Source organism: Microcebus murinus, chromosome 17 (genome assembly GCF_040939455.1).
Source record: "Microcebus murinus isolate Inina chromosome 17, M.murinus_Inina_mat1.0, whole genome shotgun sequence".
NCBI classification, from domain to species: domain Eukaryota; kingdom Metazoa; phylum Chordata; class Mammalia; order Primates; family Cheirogaleidae; genus Microcebus; species Microcebus murinus.
In genome coordinates, this window is record NC_134120.1 from 12,492,449 (window position 1) to 12,518,257 (window position 25,809).

The window sequence follows — 25,809 nt, forward strand, 5'->3', positions numbered from 1 at the left end:
GCCTTCCAAAATCACAAACCACCGGTGTCATTCTAACAGTTATCTCTCCTCCACACACATAAACCCCATTGTGTTTCTCGGTAACAACAAGAAAATAGAGCTCAGCTTGGGTGGAGATAAAATCTGAACTCAAGAGTTCCTGCCTCATTTCCTTATTGGCAAAATATGTGTAAACAATCTCTTTAGAATGTTTTTACCTGGGAATGTTTCAGAAAATCATGGCCACGTTCTCCCATATGTGGTATCTCCTTGAAAAAGGAGAAGCAAACCACAAAAAACTTACATACTCGCTCTCTAGTAAAAGAAATAATATAAATAAATATTTGATCAATTATATGACTAAAATTAAGCTACTTGTTTTGTATTTAAATTTTTAAACATCAATGTTTAAGTTCCAAGTCTAACATACAAGGTCCAGTATGTTTAATATAGAGTTCATAGATTTTTTCCAATTATTCCACAATTTCCTGCTTTATAAAATTATAAACTAGACCAGTGGGTAGAAGAATTTAACCCTTCTGAATAGCTGGAGAAAATTCAGCACTAGGGACTCCCATGATAAGTAAGCATTAATATATAATGGGAACACTAAACTTTTAATAATATATATATATATATTTAAATTGGTCTAACCCCAGATTAAAAGGATTTAATTTCAAAATAGAACATGACCAGATACAGAGATCTGATTAATTATATATGCTAAGTTCTTGATATATCAATATTTGACCACTTTGCAAAGAATCAGACAACAGCAGTCCTCTCAATATTGAAAACAATTAAATCTGCCTTAGATGATTCAGAAGGCATCTCATATTCCTTAAATACTTCATAATTATCATTTAAAAAGATCAGTGATCAATGTAAAGTGGCTGTGCTCAAGTGTCCTTTAGTAACTGCTTGATAAACCACCTTTTTCATACAATTGGAGCTGCCTGGATTCTGCTAACAACTCTGTATATAAAATATTTTGACAGTGTTTGTAGATCTTACTTGTTATTTGAATCTTGGTTTGTTTTTAGACCCTTCTGATCACTGTAAAATATTAAAAGTACAATTAAATAAAAGGAGCAAGGCAATAGAACCTATTGCATAAAACAGTAATTGAATATTTTATACTTCAATTCCCTCAACTGCAAACTGAAGATGATAATATCCAAGAGATAGTATGAGCATCTATCTCACAGGGCTACTATTAAGTATCTATAACCATGATTGCCAAACAGCAAAACTTATAAAAATCTTAGTTAAACTATTATGTGCACTATTTTTGTCATTACACCATCAATTTGGTATGGTAAACAATTTTGCTATTAACAAAATATATCTACCAACAAGTTGGGGGAGGAAAAACAGCAAAACAAAAGTGTTTTTATTTTCGAGTTGACCTCACAGATACATAACATACTTACTTTGGACATAATGTCTAAAGTAAGGAAAATAATGGTCACATACTCTGTGATGGCCAGATAATATCTGCAAGTATATCCACAAACCACAGAGCACCCAGAAGGGAAGCTACTAGATAGAGGATCTGAGAACCAAGTGAGAGAGGGAATTGTTGGGATTACCAGAGATGGTTCTCCTGAAAATAGATGCTAAGGAGGGAATAGGGCCACAGAAGGACATAGATCAGGGTAAGGCAACAATATTTAGAAGTTATGAAATAGGAAAGGAAGTAGAATCATGTTGTGTTATACCAGAGAGCAAATCTAGGATCAATGTGTCAAAGCTAAAGGAATAAAGACTTAGCTCAATTGTAAGGAAGAACTATCTTATCAGACACTACAGATGTCTGAAACACTCTTGACATTGAGGGAGGGGGAAGTCTGGGAGGCTACAAGAGCTTTTTCAAATCTTAAATTCTATTCTAAGTCTCTGAACTAAGAGCCATTTAATGACAACTACAATTCAAGGTTAAACTAAAGAACACTTTCAAAGAAAATGCCAAATAACACAATTATTTTAGAAAATAACAATAATTAATATTATCTTCTCCACAAATACTTTACAAGGGGCCTTTAGAATCTTAAAATAACATGTTGCAACTTTAAAATGTAGCTATAAGTTCATCCCTTAAAACCCAGAATGTATTTTATTAAAGTTAACAATATACAGACAAAATCCACAAATATTTGGAAATACTAATAATAGTAGTGCAGACCCCAAACAAGCTTCCTTAATGATTCCTAGGAAAATGTTTCCAGGGTTCCAGCAGGAACATGAGGAACACATTTCCATTTGCTGCAGTCCAGACAACCCACATGCAGCCTAGAATGGTGCCTGCCACAAAGAAAGACCAGAGTAGAGTCCTCTCTTTCCTCCCTCCCTTTCCCTGCTGAGCAGGTGGAGGTACAGCCCTGCTAAAGCCAACACAGCTGGAGAAAGCAAGAGGAAGGGAAGAGGAAACAGGAAGAAGGGAGATGGAGGTGCAGAGGATGAGTTTAAAATGGTAATAGTCTAAATATACAAATACACACTGCTTCACAAAAGCATGCTTCTTTCCTTATGAGATGCTAAGCAGTCTAGGCAGCTTTGCTATTAGTATAAAACATGATTATAAAATTTTGGGAAAAATAAAATCACATAGTTTTAAACTGAAATAGCTTTAGAAGCAAAGTAAAAACTTCTTCTTCAGGAATATTAACTAGGATTTCTGAAACAACAGCTACCAAAGGAAAATAAAAGAATAGAAAAGATTAGCAATGTGGAAATAAGATATGGGTAGATGGAACATAATTCTAACTGTAATGAGACAATTCTATTATTTTTACTCTTTTAATAAGTTGTATGTATAACAAAAGCAAAATTCAATACAATTGAAAATATTCCATCTTTAGCTTAAATTCAAAGCAGAATTTCTAAGTTCCTAATTTCATAGATGGCTCCTTTATATCTGTAATAAAGATTTCATAATATTAGTTTTTATAATATATAACAAACTCATTACTATGCTGGAAAGCTCATTATAATAGTGGGCAACTTATAGTCACATTTCTGTAAGGAAATGAAATGCAACTAGCAGGAAACAATTTATACTGGCCAGAATTCTTTTGCTTTTTTTAGCTTCAGTTATTTTTTCCACACTGTTCAGACCCCTGTGATATGATTATATCTTTACAGTACATCTTTGCGAACTGCCTATGATTTACCTATTCTTAAAATGAACTTTCTTTTCTTGTCTTCATGGTGAACTCCTATGTATCCTTTAAAAGACTCAGCTTGCCCATTACCTCCCTGAAGTCTTCCTACACCCAAATTTCTCATATACTAAACATCCAAACCTTCCTCACATCCTCATTACAGAATTGATACCAGGTCACATTTTATAAGCTAAAATTCATGTCATTCAGACCCTCAGTTCCACTTCACATTCTACATAGCTTTGTTAAATCAAAGGGCTCTTCATATTTTATCTAAAAAATGGGTATAAAATGTGAAGTGTTTCCAGAAAAGCCTTGGACTTTTCAGGAGAAAACTACTGAGAGCAAAGTTTCTTACCATTATAACCCCAATGCAATGAACTACAGCACAATCCTTAAAGGACAAAGGACAGATCATGCTGACAAAAAGCAGGAGACTCCCTAAACTATGTTTCAAGAAGCAAAACATGTATGAAAGATAACCAAGTCATATTAAAGTATTCTTTGCAACTACATCTAATGACATGAATCTGTATGATGGAAACCTCCATCCTATTAGACCAGAATGATTTGACTCTAGTGGTTGGTTAAGTATTCTTTAACTAAAATCTGAACGTAAAACGCTATTTCTAAGCAAATGAAACCAAAAGTTCAACTGTGATTCACCATGTTTCACTCTTATTTAAAGGGTGATGCTTACCCATCAGTTCATGTGATCTTTCAGCATAGTATGTGGCCCCAACTTCCCTACACTGTGCACTTAAAGGTGAACCCAATACATTACAGCAACCAAAAGGTCACTGCAGTGACTTTTTTTTCAAGTTAATGGCCTAGAATTAAAATACTATGGTTAATATTAAGAGCTACACAGGAGAGATAATGACCATGATGATCACCGTTACCTGTAACTTTCATCACATCAGCCACTGATCAGCAGAGAAAGAGACACAGACAAATAAATGGCCCTCAAGAGGCCTGAATTAATAACATTGGGATCATTGCCACCATGTTATAACCAACTAAACTGGCCAGGTTTGAGGTCCTGGAAAGAGATTATGCTGTGCCTTTTTCCTTTCTCCTACAGAACAGAATTAAGATAATTCTGTCAAAAGTGCATATTATTAAATATAGTATTCCTAACTACAGGGCTCCAATCCCTTTCAATTCAGTCATTTTACTAATTCAAATTCAAAATACTAAATTTTGAAATGTGCCAAGTAGTAAATTGTTTTCATCATCATTTAGCTAATCAATGCTTGAGCACATTCAATCTGTCTGATAAAAAGTTAAGAGTGACTCACAATATGCCCTTTTCTACAAGTGCTGTATATTCTCTTCGGTATTGCAGGCTACATCATTATTTCAGGAATAAGACATCTGAGTCAACTCTAAGTTTTGTGATCTGAACAGAAGATTTGTAAAAAATTATCATAATTACCTGAATTGTCCATTTTATAAAAAAAACACCCATCAATAGTAGTATTGTGATTGTATTTGTAAGAAGAATTCTCATCTTCTAACACACACATAAACACACACAAATAGTTGTGGGTGAAATAATAGATGTCTGGGATTTGCTTTATAATAATCCAGAAGAGATGGTGTACAGATAAAACACCACTGGCATGAGCTGGTAATTGTGGAAGCTGGGTCATAGGTATGTGGGTGTTATATTATCTCTACTTCTGAATATTTGACATTTTCCATAATAAAGAGTTAAAAACATATAAGCATACAATACTAATTCAGTGATCTGAATCCACTTTTAATCTTCCATGAAATAAAGAAACAGACTTTAAAGTGGGATAACACAGTGTCACAAAGCTACTAAAAACTTCTACATTAAAGCTAAGGCTGAGGCTATAGATTCACATGAAAGACTAACTTTGAAAAGAATTCATAGGATCAAACATGTCTAAAATGAACATGCTCTAAAAAGTGGGCCACAAAGATGGACAGACAGGTCAGAGTTCTACGAAGTTACTCATATATCTGAAAGGACCTCTTCTGCAATTCCTATTCTTCCCTCAGCTACCACCCTCTGCCTTTGTACATCACTGCCCCACCAACCACTTTGAAAACATGCCGGACACATGTACCTATATTGAGCAAATAGAGCCCCTTTTTTACATTGCATACAATAGGATGTTTACTGAATTTTTAAAGCATGCCATGCATTAATATTTTAGGGATGAATTTACAACCGATATTGTAATCCTCCCAAAGGAGCTCTTCCACAGTTTCTACCACTAAAGCACATCCAAAATAAAAACTCTAAACGGACTACATTGGGTATTACTTTGGCAAGCAATAGTAAGTGCTAACATTAAGCTTAAAAGTATATAAGAGCCTATCTTGGTAGAAACACATTTGATTAATCAACTTTTATAAATTTTCCCCAAATCAAATGAAACAAATTAGAACAAAGATTAACACTTCACTTATATCTAAAATCCAGAAAAAGGAACTGAAAATAAAGAACCTTCCTTTTAAATTACTTATCTAACTCATTTTAATTTAAAAATAACTAGAATTCTTTTTTGTCCTCCCACCCTGACTGGGGTGGGATGGTGGCTGAAAATCAGAAACTCAGATATTCCTTTGTGTTGTTGGTTTGTTTTTCTTTCAGATCTTTATCAAATGGATCTCCATTTAAACATCAGGATATAAAGACAATCCACTCTGTGTATGTTTTATTTATCAATATGAAAGAAAAAGAAACTAAATGTTTCCACAGTAACCCTGAGTGTGAACTAAATTATCTAACTTCCTAATACTTACTTAGGAGGAAGAACAGATGACAACTGAAGGGGAAGCTAGAAGTAGAATGGGCTTTTAACAGTCAGCCTTATCTACACCAAACTCCCTCTCTATATGCCCATATTCCCAAATGGACTGAGATTCTCACCCTCTTTTCAGCAGCCCCAACCTACCCTCCCCACATGCTGGATTAAAAAATACTATTATCACAGTGTCACAAAGCTACTAAGACTTATCTGCAACATATGAAATTTAAAGAAAGTTGTGGTCATATTTTATATGTATTCAAATCCAAATAGGGAGTTCCTTCACTCATTTCTTACATAATATCTAACTTCTTTAATCAGCCCCTTGAAACTCATTTGCCCTTTAATTCATTAACTATAACAACTTCTAAACATTTTTGAAATACATATTTAGGTTTTAAGATTAAAGAAAAGAAAGACACCATATCTAAAATCTGCATTTACTAAAATGTTTTTGCCTTCTATTCCCCACCCCTAACTTTTAGGAGGAAATCTTCTTTCTCCAATGTCTGCCATCCTTAATTACTTTCCCCACAAGGATGCTATAGTTAAGAGCAGCAAAAGGTAATTTACTCAGACAAAGTGAGACATGAGTGTCCTTATCTGCTGAACATAAATGTATAAATAGATAATACTTTAAAAATTGACCAATCGATAATAGCAGGAATGCATCATAAAATTATTGTATTTACTTAGTTAAAATTTAGTCATTCACATACACGTGGACACACACCTACTTACTATGTGTCAGTGTGAGTCCATTACATGTATATCTATCTCACATAAGCCCTAAAAGGTAAGTGCTATTACTATTCCTTCTATCAGATGAAAAAGCTTGAAATTGAGAAACTTGGATATAGCCACATAGCTTGTAAACAGTGGAATTCCCATCTGCCTTACTTTGAAACTCAAACGCTACCCCCACACTCTATATCTTCTCCAAACAAAGTCTTTCTGAAGGGAAAGGAGGTTAAAGTTCTCATTCTAATTAGTTCTAATTGATACTAATAATTTAAAGTAATTAAATTGAAATCTCTCCTCCCTCCTAGAAATACTCACCTACCCTTGTTTTAGGTATAAAATGTATTTTGTGTAAGTATATATGCATGAATTTTCCTCTACATATAATTGTACTACATTTCAGCACTCACATATCAAACGTTTTGGAATGGTGATACAATAATCAGTGGACAGGGAAACTAGCACCAACACTCCTTTCTCCCATCCTGCCACCATCATGTTCTCCTGTGTCACAATTCTCCCCTCACCTTCCACTGTCTCCTGTCACAGAGGTCTAATGGCTGTTCATGGTTTGGATAATCAGAGAGAGAGCCTCGTTATAGATATACTACACTACTAGACCATAGAGATGGCACATTAAGCAACCAGGAAAAGAATACTAACCAAGCTAACCTGATATTTACAAATCCCTAGAAACGAGTTAGAAGTCAGTATTTTTTGCACCCAACTTAAGATAGATATTTCATAATCTACCTCTTGAGCTTTGCCTCCCTGCCCTCTCTTGCAATAGAAGCTCTCTGAAGTCAAGAACTGTATTTTGCCAAAGTTTTAAAGGTGTAAAAAAAATAAAGGGTCTAATTAGTGCTATGGTTTCTGACTGAAGCTACAATCTACCTAGTAATTCAAAGGTAGAACCTAGAAGCCGTTCTTTATTTCTGCCCTTTTCTCATACCCCATGTATATGATTTATCAGTAATCCTGTCACTCGATCTCTAAAACATATCCCCAAACAGCTTTCCCTGCAAAGCCACCTTCACCTCCTGCCCAGACTAACGACAAGAGCCTCCTGGGGGTCAGGCCTCCCTTCTTGCCTTCTACAATCCACTGGTTACCCAACAGCCACTAACAGATTATGTAACTTTCTGCAAGTAAACTCTTTAATGGCTTGCTATTAATAACAAAATCCAAACTCTTTATTCTATAAGCCCCTGCCTATCCTGACTTCACATGCTATATCGTTCCTTTGTTGCTATCTCGGGGCCTTCATTTTCTTTACCCTCAGTGTGGAAAGCTCCTCCCACCAGATCGTCAAATAATTATACTACTTTAATTGAAGTTCCAGTTTACTCCTCAAAAAGAGCTGTCTCTCCCCCACCATTCTCCGTCACACATCACCTTGTATTACACCACTCTGATACTTGCTACCTTCTTTCTTGTGTGCTTACTTATTTATCATCTGTCTCCCTAGCATAAGGCCTAACAAGAGAGGGGGACTGGAATTGTTTTTTGCTGTATCTCCAGTGCTTAAAACACCATTCAACTCAATGCCTATTAATCTTTTCGTTATTACTGTTTCAATCAAAACAATACGCCAGGTAAGCCTGATAATTTATGTTTATTCCTATTTACACCTTTAGCCATGTTTAAGAATTTATACCTCTGATTTGTTTCATAAAGAATGTAAAGCAGCTGACATTTGGTCTCAAATGCATCACACTGCATTTGGTCTAAAAGGTTAAAACATCTCCACATAGGACATTCTATAAAATACCCCACTGGTACTCCTCAAAACTGTCGAGGTCATGAAAAACACAGAAACACTGAAAACCTGTCACAGACCAGAGAAAGAAAAGGAGACATGAATGACAACAAATGTAATGTGGTACCTTGGATTACATCCTGGAAAAGAAAGACTATGGAAAAACTAGTGAAATCCAAATAAAGTCTGGAGGCAGAGTAATATACCAATATTGGTTTCTTAGATTTGACAAATGTGGTGATGTGTTTGGGAAACTGCATGAGGGGTCTATAGCAACTCTTTGTACTATCTTTGCAACTTGTCTGTAAATATAAACATCTGCCAAAATAAAGAAAAGTTAATAATTAAATAAAAAGTTTATTTAAGAAATCAACATCTGGGCCGGGCACGCGGTGGCTCACGCCTGTAATCCTAGCACTCTGGGAGGCCGAGGCGGGCGGATCACTCGAGGTCAGGAGTTTGAAACCAGCCTGATTAAGAGCAAGACCCCATCTCTACTAAAAATAGAAAGAAATTAATTGACCAACTAAAAATATATATACAGAAAATTAGCCAGGCATGGTGGCGCATGCCTATAGTCCCAGCTACTCGGGAGGCTGAGGCAGAAGGATTGCTTGAGCCCAGGAGATTGAGGTTGTTGTGAGCTAGGCTGATGCCACACCACTCACTCTAGCCTGGGCAACAAGGTGAGACTGTCTCAAAAAAAAAAAAAAGAAATTATCTTCATACAGAAAAAAATTTGCTGCACTTTCATCACAGTTTGGCATTTTATTCTGAATAAAGCAGCATGAAGGCAATCGGCTTATTGCTTTGAACCCATATAACCACTTAAATATAAATACATATAAAAGCACAATTTAAAAGAATGCACAGCCACTTAAATATAAAGGCCCAATATTACTTAATACTTATCTAGTCAAATTTGCAATCACAGGAGTAATTTTAAAACAGCTAGACAAATGTAATTATCCCCTCTAATATTCACATGAATTCTACATGCAAGTTGGAAGGAAAAGTGCCATCTTTCTCATTTTCTCCCAAAAGGTTGCTGCAATACACATTACAGGACTTCCATTTACTTGTTAGGTTAAAATCTACTAAGTACTATCGACTGAAACTCTGTTGCTTCTTCTCTAGAAAGAAAAGAAACTAGTATTCCTAAGTGATAGCATGTTATCAGAGAATGGGTTTTTCCCTGATAATTCAAATGTGGCCAGTATTTCAAAACAACTTTCTATACATGATTCTCTAATTTTCTGTTAACTGTTTTACAAAGCTATTCCCTTACTCATTCACTTAACAAATAATTACAACACACAGCAATATGAATCACATTGAACTTGGACAACAAGTTGGATTATAAATTAAAAATACGAAAACAAATTCCGTTGTAATGTTCCCGCACCCTAGAGGTTTCATCATTTCAGAAACACACCCAAAAACAACACACTAAGTACTATAATCTACCCCATCATTTTACACATAATTCTATAAATGAGATGTAAAAATATCAGCATTTACTTATTATCAAGTTATTGTTTTTCATTATACACATACACAAAGGTACTACATATTATTTCATGAGACATGGTAATCTTAATGAGGGGAATAGAAAATGGTCAAAATAAAACAAAAAAAGATAATTATTCAAAAGGCAGAATAAAGGTGAAAGAGATATGGCATAAGACTAGCCTGTTTATATGAAAAATAGTCAAAGGAAGAAGGGAAATTTGTAACAATTCTCTGGGTAATTTTGTGGTTTGTAGTTGTCCTACCTTGGGCCAGTCCCTTAAATATTCTCAATCTCATGTTTTTATCTACAACATTAAGACAGTAATGCCATTCTACTGAATGAATAAGTATAAACAAAACCTGGCAAATAAAAAAAATTTTTACAAAGCTACTTTTCAGACAAAAATTAGCTCTTAAAAAACTAAAAATTGCTAACCCCTGGCAGCATCTGGAGGAAAAAATTGTGAGTATAACTGTATTCTGGACCTGGGTAAAGCAGAAAGCAACTTTTCAGCCAGCTCGAAGCTGAACAGATTCCTGGGTAAGTGCTTGCTTACCTTGGAGACTTGTCGCAGCCACCTTAAGTACTCTGCGAAAGTATCAAAGCAAATGTAGTAAGTCTGGCTTTGGGGTCCAGAGGAGCTAAATGCTAAACAATGCTGGTGTTTTTTCACTTCTTCTACCTATAAAAATAAACAGAGAGAAGCAAAAACAAGTAAGACAGCAGAACCATTGACGTATTTCACTAACTATATCTTGGATCAATGAGCCTGCACAGATTTGCATCTTTCCCTACATATGTTCCTCTTATCACTTAAAACAACTAAGTTCCTGTGTCTGACCAACCAATCTGAATTACAAGTAAACCAAAAAAGGGGAATTTTATCTTTATTAGATTTCCCCACCAGACTGATATTCTCTTCTTCCTGTTTAAAACTGCTCCAGACTCCCTTTCTCTTACCTCACAATGGGGTGCTGGGGTTCTTACTTCCTCTTAGGAGTTTTACTTAAGATTTTACTTAGAATTTTTACTTAGGGGACTTTTGTATTACTCTGAATCACAATCTTTTTTTTTTTTTTTTTTTTTTTGAGACAGAGTCTCGCTTTGTTGCCCAGGCTAGAGTGAGTGCCATGGCGTCAGCCTAGCTCACAGCAACCTCAAACTCCTGGGCTCGAGTGATCCTTCTGCCTCAGCCTCCCGGGTAGCTGGGACTACAGGCATGTGCCACCATGCCCGGCTAATTTTTTATATATATATCAGTTGGCCAATTAATTTCTTTCTATTTATAGTAGAGACAGGGTCTCGCTCTTGCTCAGGCTGGTTTCGAACTCCTGACCTTGAGCAATCCGCCCGCCTCGGCCTCCCAAGAGCTAGGATTACAGGCGTGAGCCACAGCGCCCGGCCTTGAATCACAATCTTTTTAAAAAAGAGGTCTTCAACCATGTTAAATAAGTTTTTAAAAACTGTGAAACTGAAATTAACCTGAAATAAAACCCTACCACGAGAACTTTCAAGTCCTAATAATGCAGTATTAGAGTCAAACCAAATTTCAACTCCCAGTAATTTTTCACAATGGGGGAAAAATTTAAACAATAAAGTAACATGATATTACACAAACTCCTATGTTTCACTTAAAAAAGGACCATAAGCCAAGTCACAAAGAAAGTATAAAAATATTTCAAAGAGGTCAGCATCACATAGACTATGTTCTTGGACCAAATGCAATTAATTTATAAGTCAATAATAAAAAATTTAAAAATCAATTTAAAATCCATGTATGTTTAGAAAATTAATAACATACTTCTAAAATGACACACTTTTAAATTATATACTTCTAAATAACTCACAGGAGAAAGGAGAAATCATAATCAAAATTTTAAAATTCTTAGAACTAAACAATTATAAAAATACTATACATCAAAATTTATGTAATGCAATAAAAGGAGATGAATAAGGAGAAATTTATGCTCTTAAATACTCATATTGGAAAAGAAGGTAGAAAATTAATTTGATTAGTATGTATCATAAGAATTTGGGGAGGAAAAATTCAAAACCAAAACCTGAATAAACCCAGAATGAAGGCAATGATAAAAAGCAGAAATTGGTGAAATGAAAAACACTTAACAGAAATTGGTGAAATGAAATCTTCTGGCAAGTTTTATAAAAAAAAAAAAGAGACAAGATATTTATAAATAATATTAACAATGAAAAGGGGAACATAGTACAGATTCACGAGAGATTAAAAAATATAAATAATTTTGTGGCAAATTCTTAGAAAAAATATATTTTGCCAACATTACTAAATCGAGAAAAAACAGAAAGGCTAAATAAGCCCTATAACCATTTAAGAAATAGAATGAGTATTTTTTTTAATTTCTCAAAAAAAAATCAGGCCCACACAGTTTTACAGGTTAGTTTTACCAAAGTTATAAGAAACAGATCACTCCAAATTCATGCAAACTCATCTAGCAAACAAAAAGGAAGGAAAATACCCCAACCCATTCTATGAGACAAGTATAACTAGGACCATACCAGAAGGGTAACAGAAAGGAAAATTATAGGCAACCTCTGTCATGGAGACTTATCTTAAACAAAACGTTTCCTCAGAATACAGTAATACAGAAAAAAATGTATCAAAGAACAAGGTGAATTTACCTCAGGTAAGGCAAAATGGTTTAACATTATTAGACCTATAAAATCATTAACCAAACTAACAGATTAAAGAAGTAAACCATATATGATCATCTCTCCTACTGCAGAAAAAGCAGTTAGTAACATTCACCACCTATTTAGCATTCAGGATCAGAACTTTAGCAACTCAGAACATGAATTCACTTAAGCTAACCAAGGGTGTTTAACAAATGTCTAAAACAAACCAGTGTAAATGATTTCACTCTCTTTTAAATCATATTTATAAGATTCAAATATCTACTTTTTCTTTTCAACACTGTAAGAGTCCTGGCCATTATAATAAGGTAAAGAAATGGAAGAAAGAAAATTGTCACTATGAGTATGATATGATTAGCTACACAGTAAACTCAAGATAATCTATAGGCATCATATCTGAATAAGCCAGAAAATTTAGCAAGGTGGCTGGATATCAGATCAAAACTCAAAAATAAACTGTATTTCTATATACCAAACAAAAAATATAATTTTTTAAAAATGTCATTTAAACTAATCTATATTCACAGAGATCAGGGTGAAGGTTTCTTGGGGATAGTGAGGAGTGAGTGGGAAGGGATGAGAGGGAAGGAGCACAAAAGGGCGCAGGGACACTCTGGAGAGTGATGGATATGCTCACTATCTTGATTGTGGCAATGGATTAGGGAGGGTATACAGCTAGAAAATTGGATTTACAGGAGTATGCAGTTATCAAAATGTGGTTTATCGTTATCAATTATAGTTTAATAAAGTGTCAGTGGTCATGTAGAGAAATAAGAACACTTGAACACTGATGTGGATGTAAAATGGTACAACAATTTTGTAAAACAACTTGACATCATCTTGTAAAAGTAAATGCATATATAAATGCTCCAGAGTCCAGTAACTGCACTCCTAAGTATGTACCCCAGAGCAGTATTTACCAAGGAGGTCATCATAGCAATTATTCATTATAGGAATTCTGAACAGTTCTTCATTGTGCATTGTGTAGGACCATCTAATACTTTGTATATTTTACTCTCTAAGCCCCTGCCCTTTAATGTCAAGAGTGTCCCACTGCAGCAAAGACATTGGTATTCACCAAGCACTTTATCTGCTTCTCTATATTTCTCAGACCACTTGAAATTAAGGCAGAGTCATGTGACTGGCTCTGGCCAATGAGCCGTGGGCAGAAGTGGCACGGGTCACCTCTATATCTAAACACAGATGAGCCAGTGAATGACCCTCCAGTTACCTCTCCCCCTGTCAAAGCAATAAAGGAAGGTTACGTGTCCCAAACGTTGTAAGTACAAAAGAGCAGAGTCTCCATCAGGCTGGGTACCTGTACAACTTCGTGAAAATAAAAATTCCCAGCCCCCAACCCCACTGACCCACAGTGGACATATAATGTGAGTGAGGAATACCTGTTATAAGTCACTGAGATGGGGGTTGAGGGGTTCCATGGCGTAATTTAAGCCTATATTAACTAATAGGTTGACTGTTCAATCATTTGACCATCAAAACACTCCTACATATTACCAAATATCCCTTGGGCACAGAAACCCTAGTTGCAAACTACTGCCCCAGAAGAAGTACTTACAGGAGGCCTATCAACGTAAGACTATGACAGCAGCATTGTTTATAACAACAAAAAACTGGAAGTAACCTAAATGTCCATCAGCAGGGAAATTACTTAGGAAATTATGGAAATTGTGTAATTTTACAGAGTGGAACATTATGGAGAAATAAAGCCCATATAAGCAACATGGAATCTTATTATAAAACATTATATTGAGTGAAAAATTTCAATTACATTAGACAATATGCAGTATAGTAACATTTTTAAACAGATCAACAAGCAAAATATAGTTACATGATAAAATTTATGTAACAAAAAAAGAAAACGAATACATATTCTAGGACAGTGGATACCTCTGGTGTCAGGGGAGGCAAGAACACAGGTAAAAGAAACATTGGGATTGATATTGCAATAGTTCCTAAATTAAGGTGTAGTTTAACAATTATTCAATTTATTATGCTTCATAATTTAACAAACATTAAGTATTTATCAAAGCATATTACCTAAAAATCTATGTTAAATTCTAAAGGACAAATTAAACATAACATAAAAACTATAGGATGAATAAAAATATATCTATTAAATATCTGTTCAATAAATTAAAATATTAAGAGAGCTTTAACAGTAAAATATTTATTACTTGAAAAATGTAAACTTAATGGTCATGCTAAATTGGTGTGCCAATTAGATACCATAGCAATTATAGTTAGGCTTTGACCAGTTTATCTCACATCTTATTTCTAGCTCTTCCACATATAAATTAAAAATAAAAAATAAAAGCCCTTCCATTTACTCTCAGTTTTTCCTTTAACAACAGAACAGGATGAAAAAAGTAATAGACAAACATTAATGAAAGCTCAGATTGCAAAAAGTGAATTATTTTTCCCTAACTTGGTCGACAGGTTTTAAAGACTCAATATTTCAATGTACTCAATTATTTTTAAAGGCATAGTGAAGAACAGGTTTTACAAGGTTTGCCTGTGAAAAGAGGAAGCTATTAACTTTCAATTCACTCAATAGTAGAAGTCCATCCAATAATAGGCCTGGGAAACAGGACAAGTCCCCCATTCTGAATGAAAATGCTAATTATAACTGAATCCGCTGACCTTATCTGAACATTCCCCATGCTTTCCTGCCTCTGCCTAAGCATAATAATCTTTCTGACCATCTCCTTCATATGTCAAAAGATTTTTCATCCTTCAAGTTCTATCATAATTGCTACTTTATTATAAAATTTCCTCTTATCCCCCCCCCCCACAAAATATAATCTCTCCTTCCACTAACCTTCCACATGGCTTTTCTGTACCTCTCTTATAGCAAATATTATTGTGTACATCATTCATCTCCTGATAAAAAATTATAAGCTATTCAATGGCAAGGATGGGGGACTTACCCATCTTAGTATTTCTGCAGTGCCAAGCACCGAGTCTTACTCACTGAGGACGTTGAATAAATAGTTATATTAGATTTGCCTATGCAAACACCCAGAATCACAGAGAAGAAAGAGATAGACTATTGACTTAAAGACTCAAACATTAAATATGTACTTCTATGATGACCTACGGTGGTATATTGATAACTAATTTTTCAGTAGTCCATCCAAAGGACAAAATCTTAAGTACTAAGTATCAGTCACTAACTCTTCAATGTTCAGACAAAAGTTAAGGAGCAATGGTTTCAAAATGAATGACTAAAATAGATTTAAATATGTACCTTGTAGCCTCACCAAAATCTATTTTTGAAAATGATCAAGCCTTCTTAGAACTAGAATGTAAAAATAGTGTAGAGAAAAAAAACTGACCTGGGCTATTTATTCGCAAGCAAAAACTATGAAGAATGTACTTGCTACATAGCAGGTGAACAACAAAACTATTTAATACTACACACATCAGTCTCACCTTCTTCATTTATAACCCTTGGAACAGATCAGACATTTGTAAGTCAAAAAGGTTTACTTTAACAAAAGTTAGTTTCCTATTTTTCCTCTCTTTAGAATCTCCCTCTCCTGCCTCCTTTCCTGTGTTCATTTAAAGGGGGAAAATGGTAAAGAAAATAATTGTTTAACATATCCCCAATTTCCGACAACCCGTTTTCTCATCCAAATCTCCCTTCCCAATTATTAATATTATATCACTTAAAAATCAAGAAATACTGACACATAATCATGGTGATGCTACCCCTACCAATGCTTAGGAGTTTATAAATAAATCTGACAAATAAAAAAATATAACATTTTCCCAAGCAATCTGGTTCTTTCTATTTTATAAATGATAGGAATAAAATAGTTAACAAGTGCAAAGAAACGCAGCCAGTAGTGTCGGAAATAGGCCAGTTTTATCACATATTCTCCAAAATGAAAAACATTTAAGATTCACACTTTATGACTAGTTATAGTAATAAACTAAAAATGTTAACCCCACTTATCACTAAAGGTAAGGGAAAGTGTGATCAAAGACTGAAGCACTAGAGAGTCCCACCCTTGGTAAGTATGTGTGAATGTTCCTAAGGTCACTCACTTAAAGATCAGTATGATCTATTACAAAATATATGTTGAAGATATCAAAAGATATCTACTCATAAATAATGAATTTATCATCTACACTATAAAATATAACAATGAAATTCTATTTGATCTATTTTCAGTCCAGTAGGTATAGTTCATATATTAATGAGGCAACCATCACCCAGGCCTCACATGAGCCAATGCCATGCATTTTTCACAACTTCACCAACCAACAATGCCCACTGGGGGAGCACAATGGTAACTGAATAAAACCTCAGGTCAAAAATCATTTACCTCTTATATCAGAAATGGCTCAAAGAAAGGTCAGTACTGATGCCAGGAAATACGTCAGTATTTTGATTGTTTTAAACTTACTTTTCCACCAATTAGTGGAAGAACATGCATCTTTCCAGTCAAACTGTCTTTCACAGATGATACTATCAGGCAGGTCCCACACAGGATGACTTGGCGTCTTGTCCATCGGTTCACTGGCAACTGCATTTTGCCCTTACGGACATTATACATTCCTGAGAGCTGAATCCGTTCAGAGCTACCGGTACTGTGAGGTTTCCCTGAAATAAACACAAACAAAGATGTTATTCTCCAAATATGAGCTTTTTTCCCTAATCATCTACATACCAAATGTATTAAGTGGACAACAAGAGAATAACTATAGAGAAACAATCTAATTTATAATGAAGAGAATATGACAGCTGTGGTAATGGAATTATCTCACGTGTACTTATTAAGGGCCTTTTCCTTAAAAAGACCATTTTAACTCCTCTGTTTTAACCCGTTTTATTTTCTTGAGTATCTTTCATGGTTTAATTTTAAATTTGGAAACAGATAATTTCAAGATTTTTATGGATAGTAGAGTTAATTTAAGCATACCAAGAAGAAAATATTAGACTGAGGTAGGAAAATAACATCCAATATCTTGCATTTAAAACTAACTGGTGGCCAGTCACGGTGGCTCACGCCTGTAATCCTAGCACTCTGGGAGCCCAAGGTAGGAGGACTGCTTGAGCTCAGGAGTTCAAAGACCAGCCTGAGCAAGAGTGCGACCCTGTCTTACTAAAAATAGAAAAATTAGTTGGATGTCATGGTACTCGCCTATAGTCCCAGCTACTCAGGAGGCTGAGGCAGGAGGATCACTTGAGCCCAGGAATTTGAGGTTGCAGTGAGCTACAATGATGCCACTGCACAATGATGCCACTACCGTGAGTGACAGTGCAAGATTTTGTCTCAAAAAACAAAAAAAACCCCACCTAACTGGTATAATGAATTAACTGCTGATATTTTCCTTCTACAGATATTCAATATTCAATCAATGCATATTTACTATAAAGGAGACATAAAAAAATTAAAGATTTTTCTAATAGGAAAATACTATTATTTCCTACTCGAAATAATAGGAATAGTATATGTCCTATTTTAATATCCATAACCATAGGATAAATCTTCAAAGATAAATCTAACAGCAATCCATGAAGGATGGGTACCATGACGCTTGTGATTCAAGGAGAGAAGCACAGAGACAGAGAGAGTGAGCGAGATCTGAGAAAGATCTAAAGAGCCTTCATTTCCCAAATGGAAATGAATTTGGCAAAATTACATTCAGGCAAGTCCTATCAACTTAATGGAGAACTACAGCAATTAACATGACATAGTGATGGGGTTGTATAAGCAACTAGAAAAGTATTTCCCCAGTTCTAGATACTGAATATATAACAACAAAGAGCACTGAAGCCCATGCTCAGAAATAAATTAATAAGGGGTATATGTACTACAGTACAGATACAGAAGTGATATATTTATTTGGAAATTTGACTGGTTGCCAAGGGCTAGCAGAAGAAATAGGTTTAAGAAAATTATATTCTTATTAATATTAAAAATCAACATGCATACTAAGTAGTTTTGATAGATGTTTAGTACCTATTAGACAGGGACCAGGAAGAGCAACAGCACAAAAAAGAGATCTCAAGAAGATCCAGAGTGTCTGAGACCTCCCAATACACATTTGGGTAGAGATGTTAAGAAATAACAAAACCAGCAGGTTGAATTTTACTTCCTCTTTCTCCCAGTATATCTAAACGTTTTACAAATTAAATACTTCACACTACATAATTTTGCTGCTGCTGAGCCAGAATAAAGTATAACAGTGATTCAGCTATTCAGCCAGGTGGCCAGTAAACAACTGTTAAAGCTCTCAGTGGAAAGGTACTGAGTTGTTTGTTTACCAGATGTTAATTTTCCCACAAATGAGTAGGAAGCCCAGGAGACTATTCAAAACAGACACGACTTTCCAAGAGCTACCAATGACAGACAAGACAGAGTCATTTACATGTCCCATTCTGCACAAATGCATTTATACCCAGAGATGAAGATGTCTAGGTCTCCAGCCTAAGAGCTCCTTTCTAAATGACAGACTCTTCCTGAAGGAGAGAAGACTCAAGAAAAATGAAAGGTAAGTAAGACTCAAAACAATGAACAACAGGCAACTGGGTTTCCAAAATCCAACTTCCTTGACTATAATAAATCTTCTCTAACAAGGTATTTTGATCTACACACACACACACACACACACACACACACACACACACACACACACACACACACACGTACTAGTAAATGCAAAGAAACAGATGTTTTATTCAGCCACATCAGAGAGTGGCTTCAAGAACACTTGTTAACCCATCACATTTACGCAGATCTGTGAATGACTGGAGAAAAAAAGACAACTGGGTAAATAAGAAACAGCCCTTCCATTCTCCTATTCCATATACACCCTAGAGAAAGCCCCAGAGCAAATCACCAAATAGACTGGACTAAGACTGAAAGCAATCTTTAAGAAAAAAGTATGGATACATCAACAGAGACTGGCTTCTTATGCCCTAGTCAGAAAGTCCTGGAGCCCAATGGTAAGATCAGACTGTCCTTGGAAAGCCCTGAACATCCCAGTCTGAATCAAATCCCTCTAGTCTTGCTCTGAGTGCATTTCAATACCTTTGTTTTCTGTCCTCTCCCTGGGTGTTCCAGATCAGACACACCCTCAGGGCTGTGTGCCAACTGGGCTCTGGGGAATATGGAGATAAATGAGGTAATATATACCTGGGCAATCGCCCAGGAGCACCCTCCTTTGTATCAACTTTCTTATTCTATGACATAAGAAATTATCTTTGCTTTCCCTGCCAATTCTCAAAACTTTCAATTCAGAGGAATTCCAATTGCCCTATGCTCTAATAAACACTGACAACACCAGAGTAACCAATGTCTCCCAGTTTAAAGCTGGGTCAGTTGTCGTAACTTTTGCTTTAGAAATGTTACTCTCATTCTCTGCAGGTTTAAGGCATTTTTACATGATCCAGGAGGAAAAACAGACACCAAAAGCAAACATTTCAAGCTGAGACAGAAACATGACCACAACAGAGAGTGATTTAAAAACATACTCATATACTTTCTCTTTTACTTACTCACCGGACACATAGTGGATAAGGTGTACTATACCAGTCTATTTACAAAACAGACACTGGCCCACAGGTGGTTAAGGGCCACTTGTAGAAAATTACAGCATGATGCTAATCATGCTAGGACCTCTGGGTCCTATTACTTACTCAAGACTCCTCTCCCACACCAAACTGGCAGTTCTTACTTATTTTACACAGTAAAACTGTTGTTTAAAAAGGGAGAAAAAATAATATAAAATGTCTACTACAAGCCACTATGTTAGATACTGGGGATATCAAGAATATGTTCTCTGCACCAAATTGCTTAAAGCAGAATTTCTCAAAATGTCTAAAAACCACATTTATCAGAATCATTTGGATTCTGTCCACTACAACAACCCTACAGATTTGGAACCTTGGTAGCCAAGGCCTAAGATCTGCATTTCGGCAACCATCATCTCATGTGTATGTTTTGTGGCCATAAATCTAAAAACAAAATGATCAACTCATTCCCCAAAGTCAGCTTATTTTCTAACAAATGTATTAATATTCCTCACTTTCACGAATTCAGGATTTCAAATTTGTCTTTCCCTAAGTCAGCTACTTTAAGGATTTTGTGTCATGTAAAGACACCTGAAAAATATGATGAAAGCTATGGACCTCTAGAAGGAAAAAACATATAAATATGTACAGACATCAAATTTGGCAGATAATGGCAGTAGATTCATTTAATCATCCCCAATAGAATAAAAAGATGGTGAAATTACTCAATGGCAAAGGCCTATTCCCATTTGCACAAATCACATTCCAAACACAGGAAAGTAGTGGTTTAAAATTAATTTCTCCTATAGCTGAATTTACTCTTATCATATTTTCTCTCTCATTGGCTTATTCTGTCTCTTTGACCTCCCTCACCCTCTCTCCCGCCCTCTCTTTCTTTCTGGTTAGTCAAGTTAAACAGTGGGAGTAGAGAAGGAACAAAGAATCTCTGACTTTTCTCATCTCTTCCTTGACATATTCTACCTATATTAGGAGGCCCAGCCTACCTAACAAACTATCTAGATAGATAATATGTATCTAGATATTTATTTATTTAACAAAAAAAGCTCATGGAGTATCATAGTGACAGGTCTATTATAATCCCTATAGTTGAAAAATGTCTGTTTTTTAAAGGATTTACAATTTTAAATGAAAAAGCCAAAGATAATATCTTAACTAAAAAATAAAACATTATTTGAGAAAGTACATCATCATATTGGTTCATTTAACTAATGTTCTAAAAAATGAGTCCATTATAAGTTAAACTAAGAAAACTAAAGCAACACACTGCCTTTTTTGGGTTGTTATTTTACGTCATGAAGGTTTGAAACATTTATTTTCAGAGTAAAAGCCAAAAGGTCAATATTTTTGTGAACTGAAATATTTTTTGAATGCCATGAATGGTTTTTGCAAAATGCTTGCCATGACAGAAATGTTTGCCTTTTTTTAATCAACTAATTCTATCATTTGCATCATTTCTGCGTCAGTTTAGTTTCATTGAGTTTTCTCCCTATATTTTCCACACTTAGAGGACAGTCATTATGAATTTTACTTGTTGAGTACTGCATATATTTGTATTTCTAGAAATACTGCAGAGCTTTGTTCTAGGACACAGTTGTTTGGAAACAGTTTGCTTCTTATAAGGCTTGGTTCTAAGATTTGTTATACAGGACCAGAGCAGTCTTAAGTCTAGAGCTAATAATAATAACAGCTGGCAACACCCTGCTGAGTACTCTACCTGTTGCCCTGTAAATCATAAGGTTTTCTACTCTGGCTCATAGGAACATGAACCTGGCCCTGCATGAACTTCAAGGTTTGTTCCCTCTGTTCCTTTTTGGTGTTTCCCAGCCCTGGATAGTTTCCTCACACACATGCATTGATCAGGACTCAGTTTAGGCTGAGTGACAACCCCTTGCACACATCCAGAGCACCACCTCTGACAGCCGCTCTTTCCTCTCCAGCACTCTGCCCTATAAACACAAGCGGCCTAGAATCAACAGACTCCCAGCTCTGTCTCCTGGACTCAGGGTGAGTACCAGGTTCTATGTGGGTTCTTTCTCCTGCACTGAGGCCTAGAACTCTCTTCCATCAGCATATTGGTCCATGTAGAGGGTTTATCTAATTTGTTCCCCCTCTCTCAAGAACTGGATTTACTGTGAGCTTTTGTAACCTGTGCTAACTGATGCCCAATGTCTGAAAGCTGCTGTCTCACATATTTCCTCCCATTTTTAGTTGTGGTGGGTGAAAGAATAAATGCAGTCCCTATTTCTGCATCTTGGCTGGAACAAAGTGTTATATTTTTAATTTAACTTTAATACCTACTATTTATTTTTCTAATTTCTAAGAGTATAGTTAACATAATTAAAGATTTTCTTCAAAATGCTGCTTATAAATATATTACTACAATCAGGAATTCAGAGAGGCCTGTGGGACCAGTGGACTGGAACAGCTATCTGTCCTCATCCAAAAACAGTTCCAAACATCAGTAATAACATAGTTCTTCTGCTCTTTGTTCTCCATTACTGACAGTGATAAGTATAAAAACAACTTCTTATTTGCTGCTTTACTTCATATTCAACCCTACAATGATAGGCCTAAAGTTAGCCCTCTAGCCCTATTCAAAGTAAAATACTAAAATTTATGGTAGCTCTTTCTGTACTCAGGGGCCTTTCTTGATTTTCATATTTGCAGGTATTAATCTAAGTAGTGGGGGCTACTGACCAATTCGCTTATGGTTAAACTGGGTGTTACTATACTATCTACCTTTCAAAAATGGATGTAAATAGAACAATAATGAATAGTTCATAAATCTCTCTACACCACCACAAATATTAGAACTCTGACCTTAACAGACATACCTAATACTGGATAAAGCTACTTAGGTAGAAAAATCTTGACTGAGAATTCTGACGTAGACTTTGAATGGCTTCAGCCACAGTGATTTTCAAAGTGTAGTCCCAAGAGTGGTATCAGAATCACTTGGACTCTTATTGGAAGTGCAAATTCTCAGTCTCTACCCCAAACTGCTGCATCAGCATCTCTGGAGGTGTAGCCCAGCAATCTGTTTTCATAAAGCCTATATAAACACCAGTCAGAAATAGAGAAAGCACCTTGATGCTTTAAACAAACACCTCCATCTGATACAAGAAGAGTCTAGGTTTCTCTCTTTTCTATTTCATAATCAAAATATACCATTCTATAGAGAAACTATCCTCTATATTTGTTTTATATAGAAAGATTTTTAGCATCTCTAAAGTTCCATTAATTCAATGAGACACTAACTGGTCATGTTGCTGATTTCACCAATTAAAATTTCTGTGAACTTGTTAAATGTTTTTTTCTTAGATTAACTTTTTAGAAGTTGAAAAGGGGTTACAAAAACTAAGGCTTTTGATACTTATTTCCAAATTGCCATTCAGAAAGGTTATAATAATGTACATGCATATCAGCAGTGTAATGCATGTAATGTTATTTACAGTGATAAAACATTAAAAACTCTCCTAAACATCTCACAGAAGAGAACTGATTAAAGTAGGATACATCCATAAATAGAATCCTAAGGTATCACTTGAAATGATACTACAGACCAGGGGTCCTCAAACTTTTTAAACAGGAGGCCAGTTCACTGTCCCTCAGACCATTGGAGGGCCGATGGACAGTGCGGCGTGCATTCCACACATGCGCACTATGGGCCCAGGATGAGTTGGCTGCTAAGCAGGACAGGCAGCGATAGCAAAAACACCCAGCGGCGGGCTGGATAAATGTTCTCGGTGGACCGCATGTGGCCCAAGTGCCATAGTTTGAGGATGCTTGCTACAGACAATTACTGACCTGAAAAAATGGTTATAATAGAGTATTAACAGGAAAATGTCTATTTTAGACTACAAGTATGACATAATTCCAGCATTATAAATATATGCATGCATTCAAATTCATATGTACGCATTCAAATATCATAAAAATATAGCACATATTTAAAGTTTAAAAACAGAACAAGTCTAAAATATTTGTGGATATATTGTCCACAAATTCTTTGAAATCCTTCCCTTCAAAAGGTAGAGCCTAATTTCTATTCCCTATGTGTATGGACTGCACTCAGTGACTCGCTTCTAACAAAGAAAATGTGGTAGAAGCCACAGCTGCAGTTTCTGATTTCTGAAACTAGGTCATAAAAAGCATATAGCTTCCTCCTTGCTCTCTCTCTAGGATCACTCCCTCTGGGGAAGCCAGCTGCCATGTCATGAGGATACTCACACAATCCTATGAAAAGGGCAACAAGGGTGAGGAACCAAAACTTCTTGCCAAAAGCCAGCAAGGAACTAAGGCCTCTTATCAACAGCCACAACAGCAAGTCACAGTGGAAACAGATCCTCCAGCCACTGTCAAGCCTAGAAAACTCCAGCCCCTAGGACCCTGACTGCAAACTTCAAGCTAGACCCTGAGCCAGAACTACCCCACTGGGCCACTCCTGAAGTCCTAAGAGATAAATGTTTGGTGTTTGAAACCACTAAGTTTGGGGGTGATAACTCATACAACTTTACTATGTTGGTTTCACTTAGTTCTATTTACTGTGTTTATTTAGTTCTACTTACTAAAACTTTAATAACCTACACTTCCCTTAAAGGACTTTGTATAAACTAATGAGGGTCTACTATGACCGAAAATGGTCAAAAACAAGAATAAAAATTAAGCAATCACAACAACTTCCAAAACATTAGAGAGTGAAAGTGCTCATCATAATACAGCACCAAAAACTAGGAAAAGTTTGATCACTACATAAAGTTACTGGAAGAATTTACCGTGTCCCTGCAGCTGAAAATTGTCAGGAATGAGTGAAAACACTCAACTCTCACCTCACCCTCTTTACCTTTAGAGTTTGGACTGATAAAACTCTAAAGCATGTTTCTTATTGCATATAAATCCTTAAATCCTTCTTGACTACCACCAGTGACAGAAAGAATGAATTAAATTACTTGCCTAGGGTCATTTCAAGAGCCAGCAGAAGGATTGAAATGACTCCATAAGAGGTCTAGAGACATGAGCACAAAACTGCATCTGGGAATTTCGTCTGGAAGCTGAAAGGCTAAAGAAGCTCAGCAAGGAGTGCTGGCAAGAGCTTTGAAACAGATTTAAGACTAGCTGCTTTTTAGCTAATGGAAATGACAACCAGCTGCTAAATAGATTTGGGAGAGTTAATGTATGCATCAGATCAAAATATATAAAGCCAACTGCCCAGTAAATCTTACTGGTTACTGACAAGTATTCAATTTGATTAGTTTGTTTGTATCTCCCAAATTACTGTAGACCCTTATTGCTAGGCAAATGTCATGCCCTGAGCCTTTCTTTAATCTTTAAATTCTTTAATGTCCCTACAGCTTATAATTTCATTTATAATGCTGATTAAATAGTAGCTGAAAAATGTAAACTACCACTTTATAGACTTACAGATTCTGTAAACACAGAGCTGAAGTAATTAAAAAGGGGTGAAAAAACACCAAAGAAAACTATCACATAATCCATAGTAACATTAGCCATGAGCTATTAAAATATGCAAAATCAAAGTTATGAAGATGATTACTGACTGTACATTCACGTAATGTATAGCAGAAGATAATAAATTAAAATGCTGAAAGGAAATGCTGAATGAAGACAAATTA

General features: G+C 35.6%; 1 protein-coding gene across 1 annotated transcript in view; it reads right to left on the reverse strand.

Moving 5' to 3' along the window:
• PHLPP1 (PH domain and leucine rich repeat protein phosphatase 1) overlaps positions 1-25,809 on the reverse strand; it is a 220,835-nt gene that overhangs the window by 103,454 nt on the left and 91,572 nt on the right. The window contains exons 2-3 of the mRNA XM_012774470.3: positions 17,043-17,239; positions 10,499-10,624 (exon numbers count right to left, since the gene is read on the reverse strand). Of these exons, the coding sequence (XP_012629924.3) occupies positions 10,499-10,624; positions 17,043-17,239 (323 nt within the window). The remainder of the gene's footprint in view (positions 1-10,498; positions 10,625-17,042; positions 17,240-25,809) is intronic.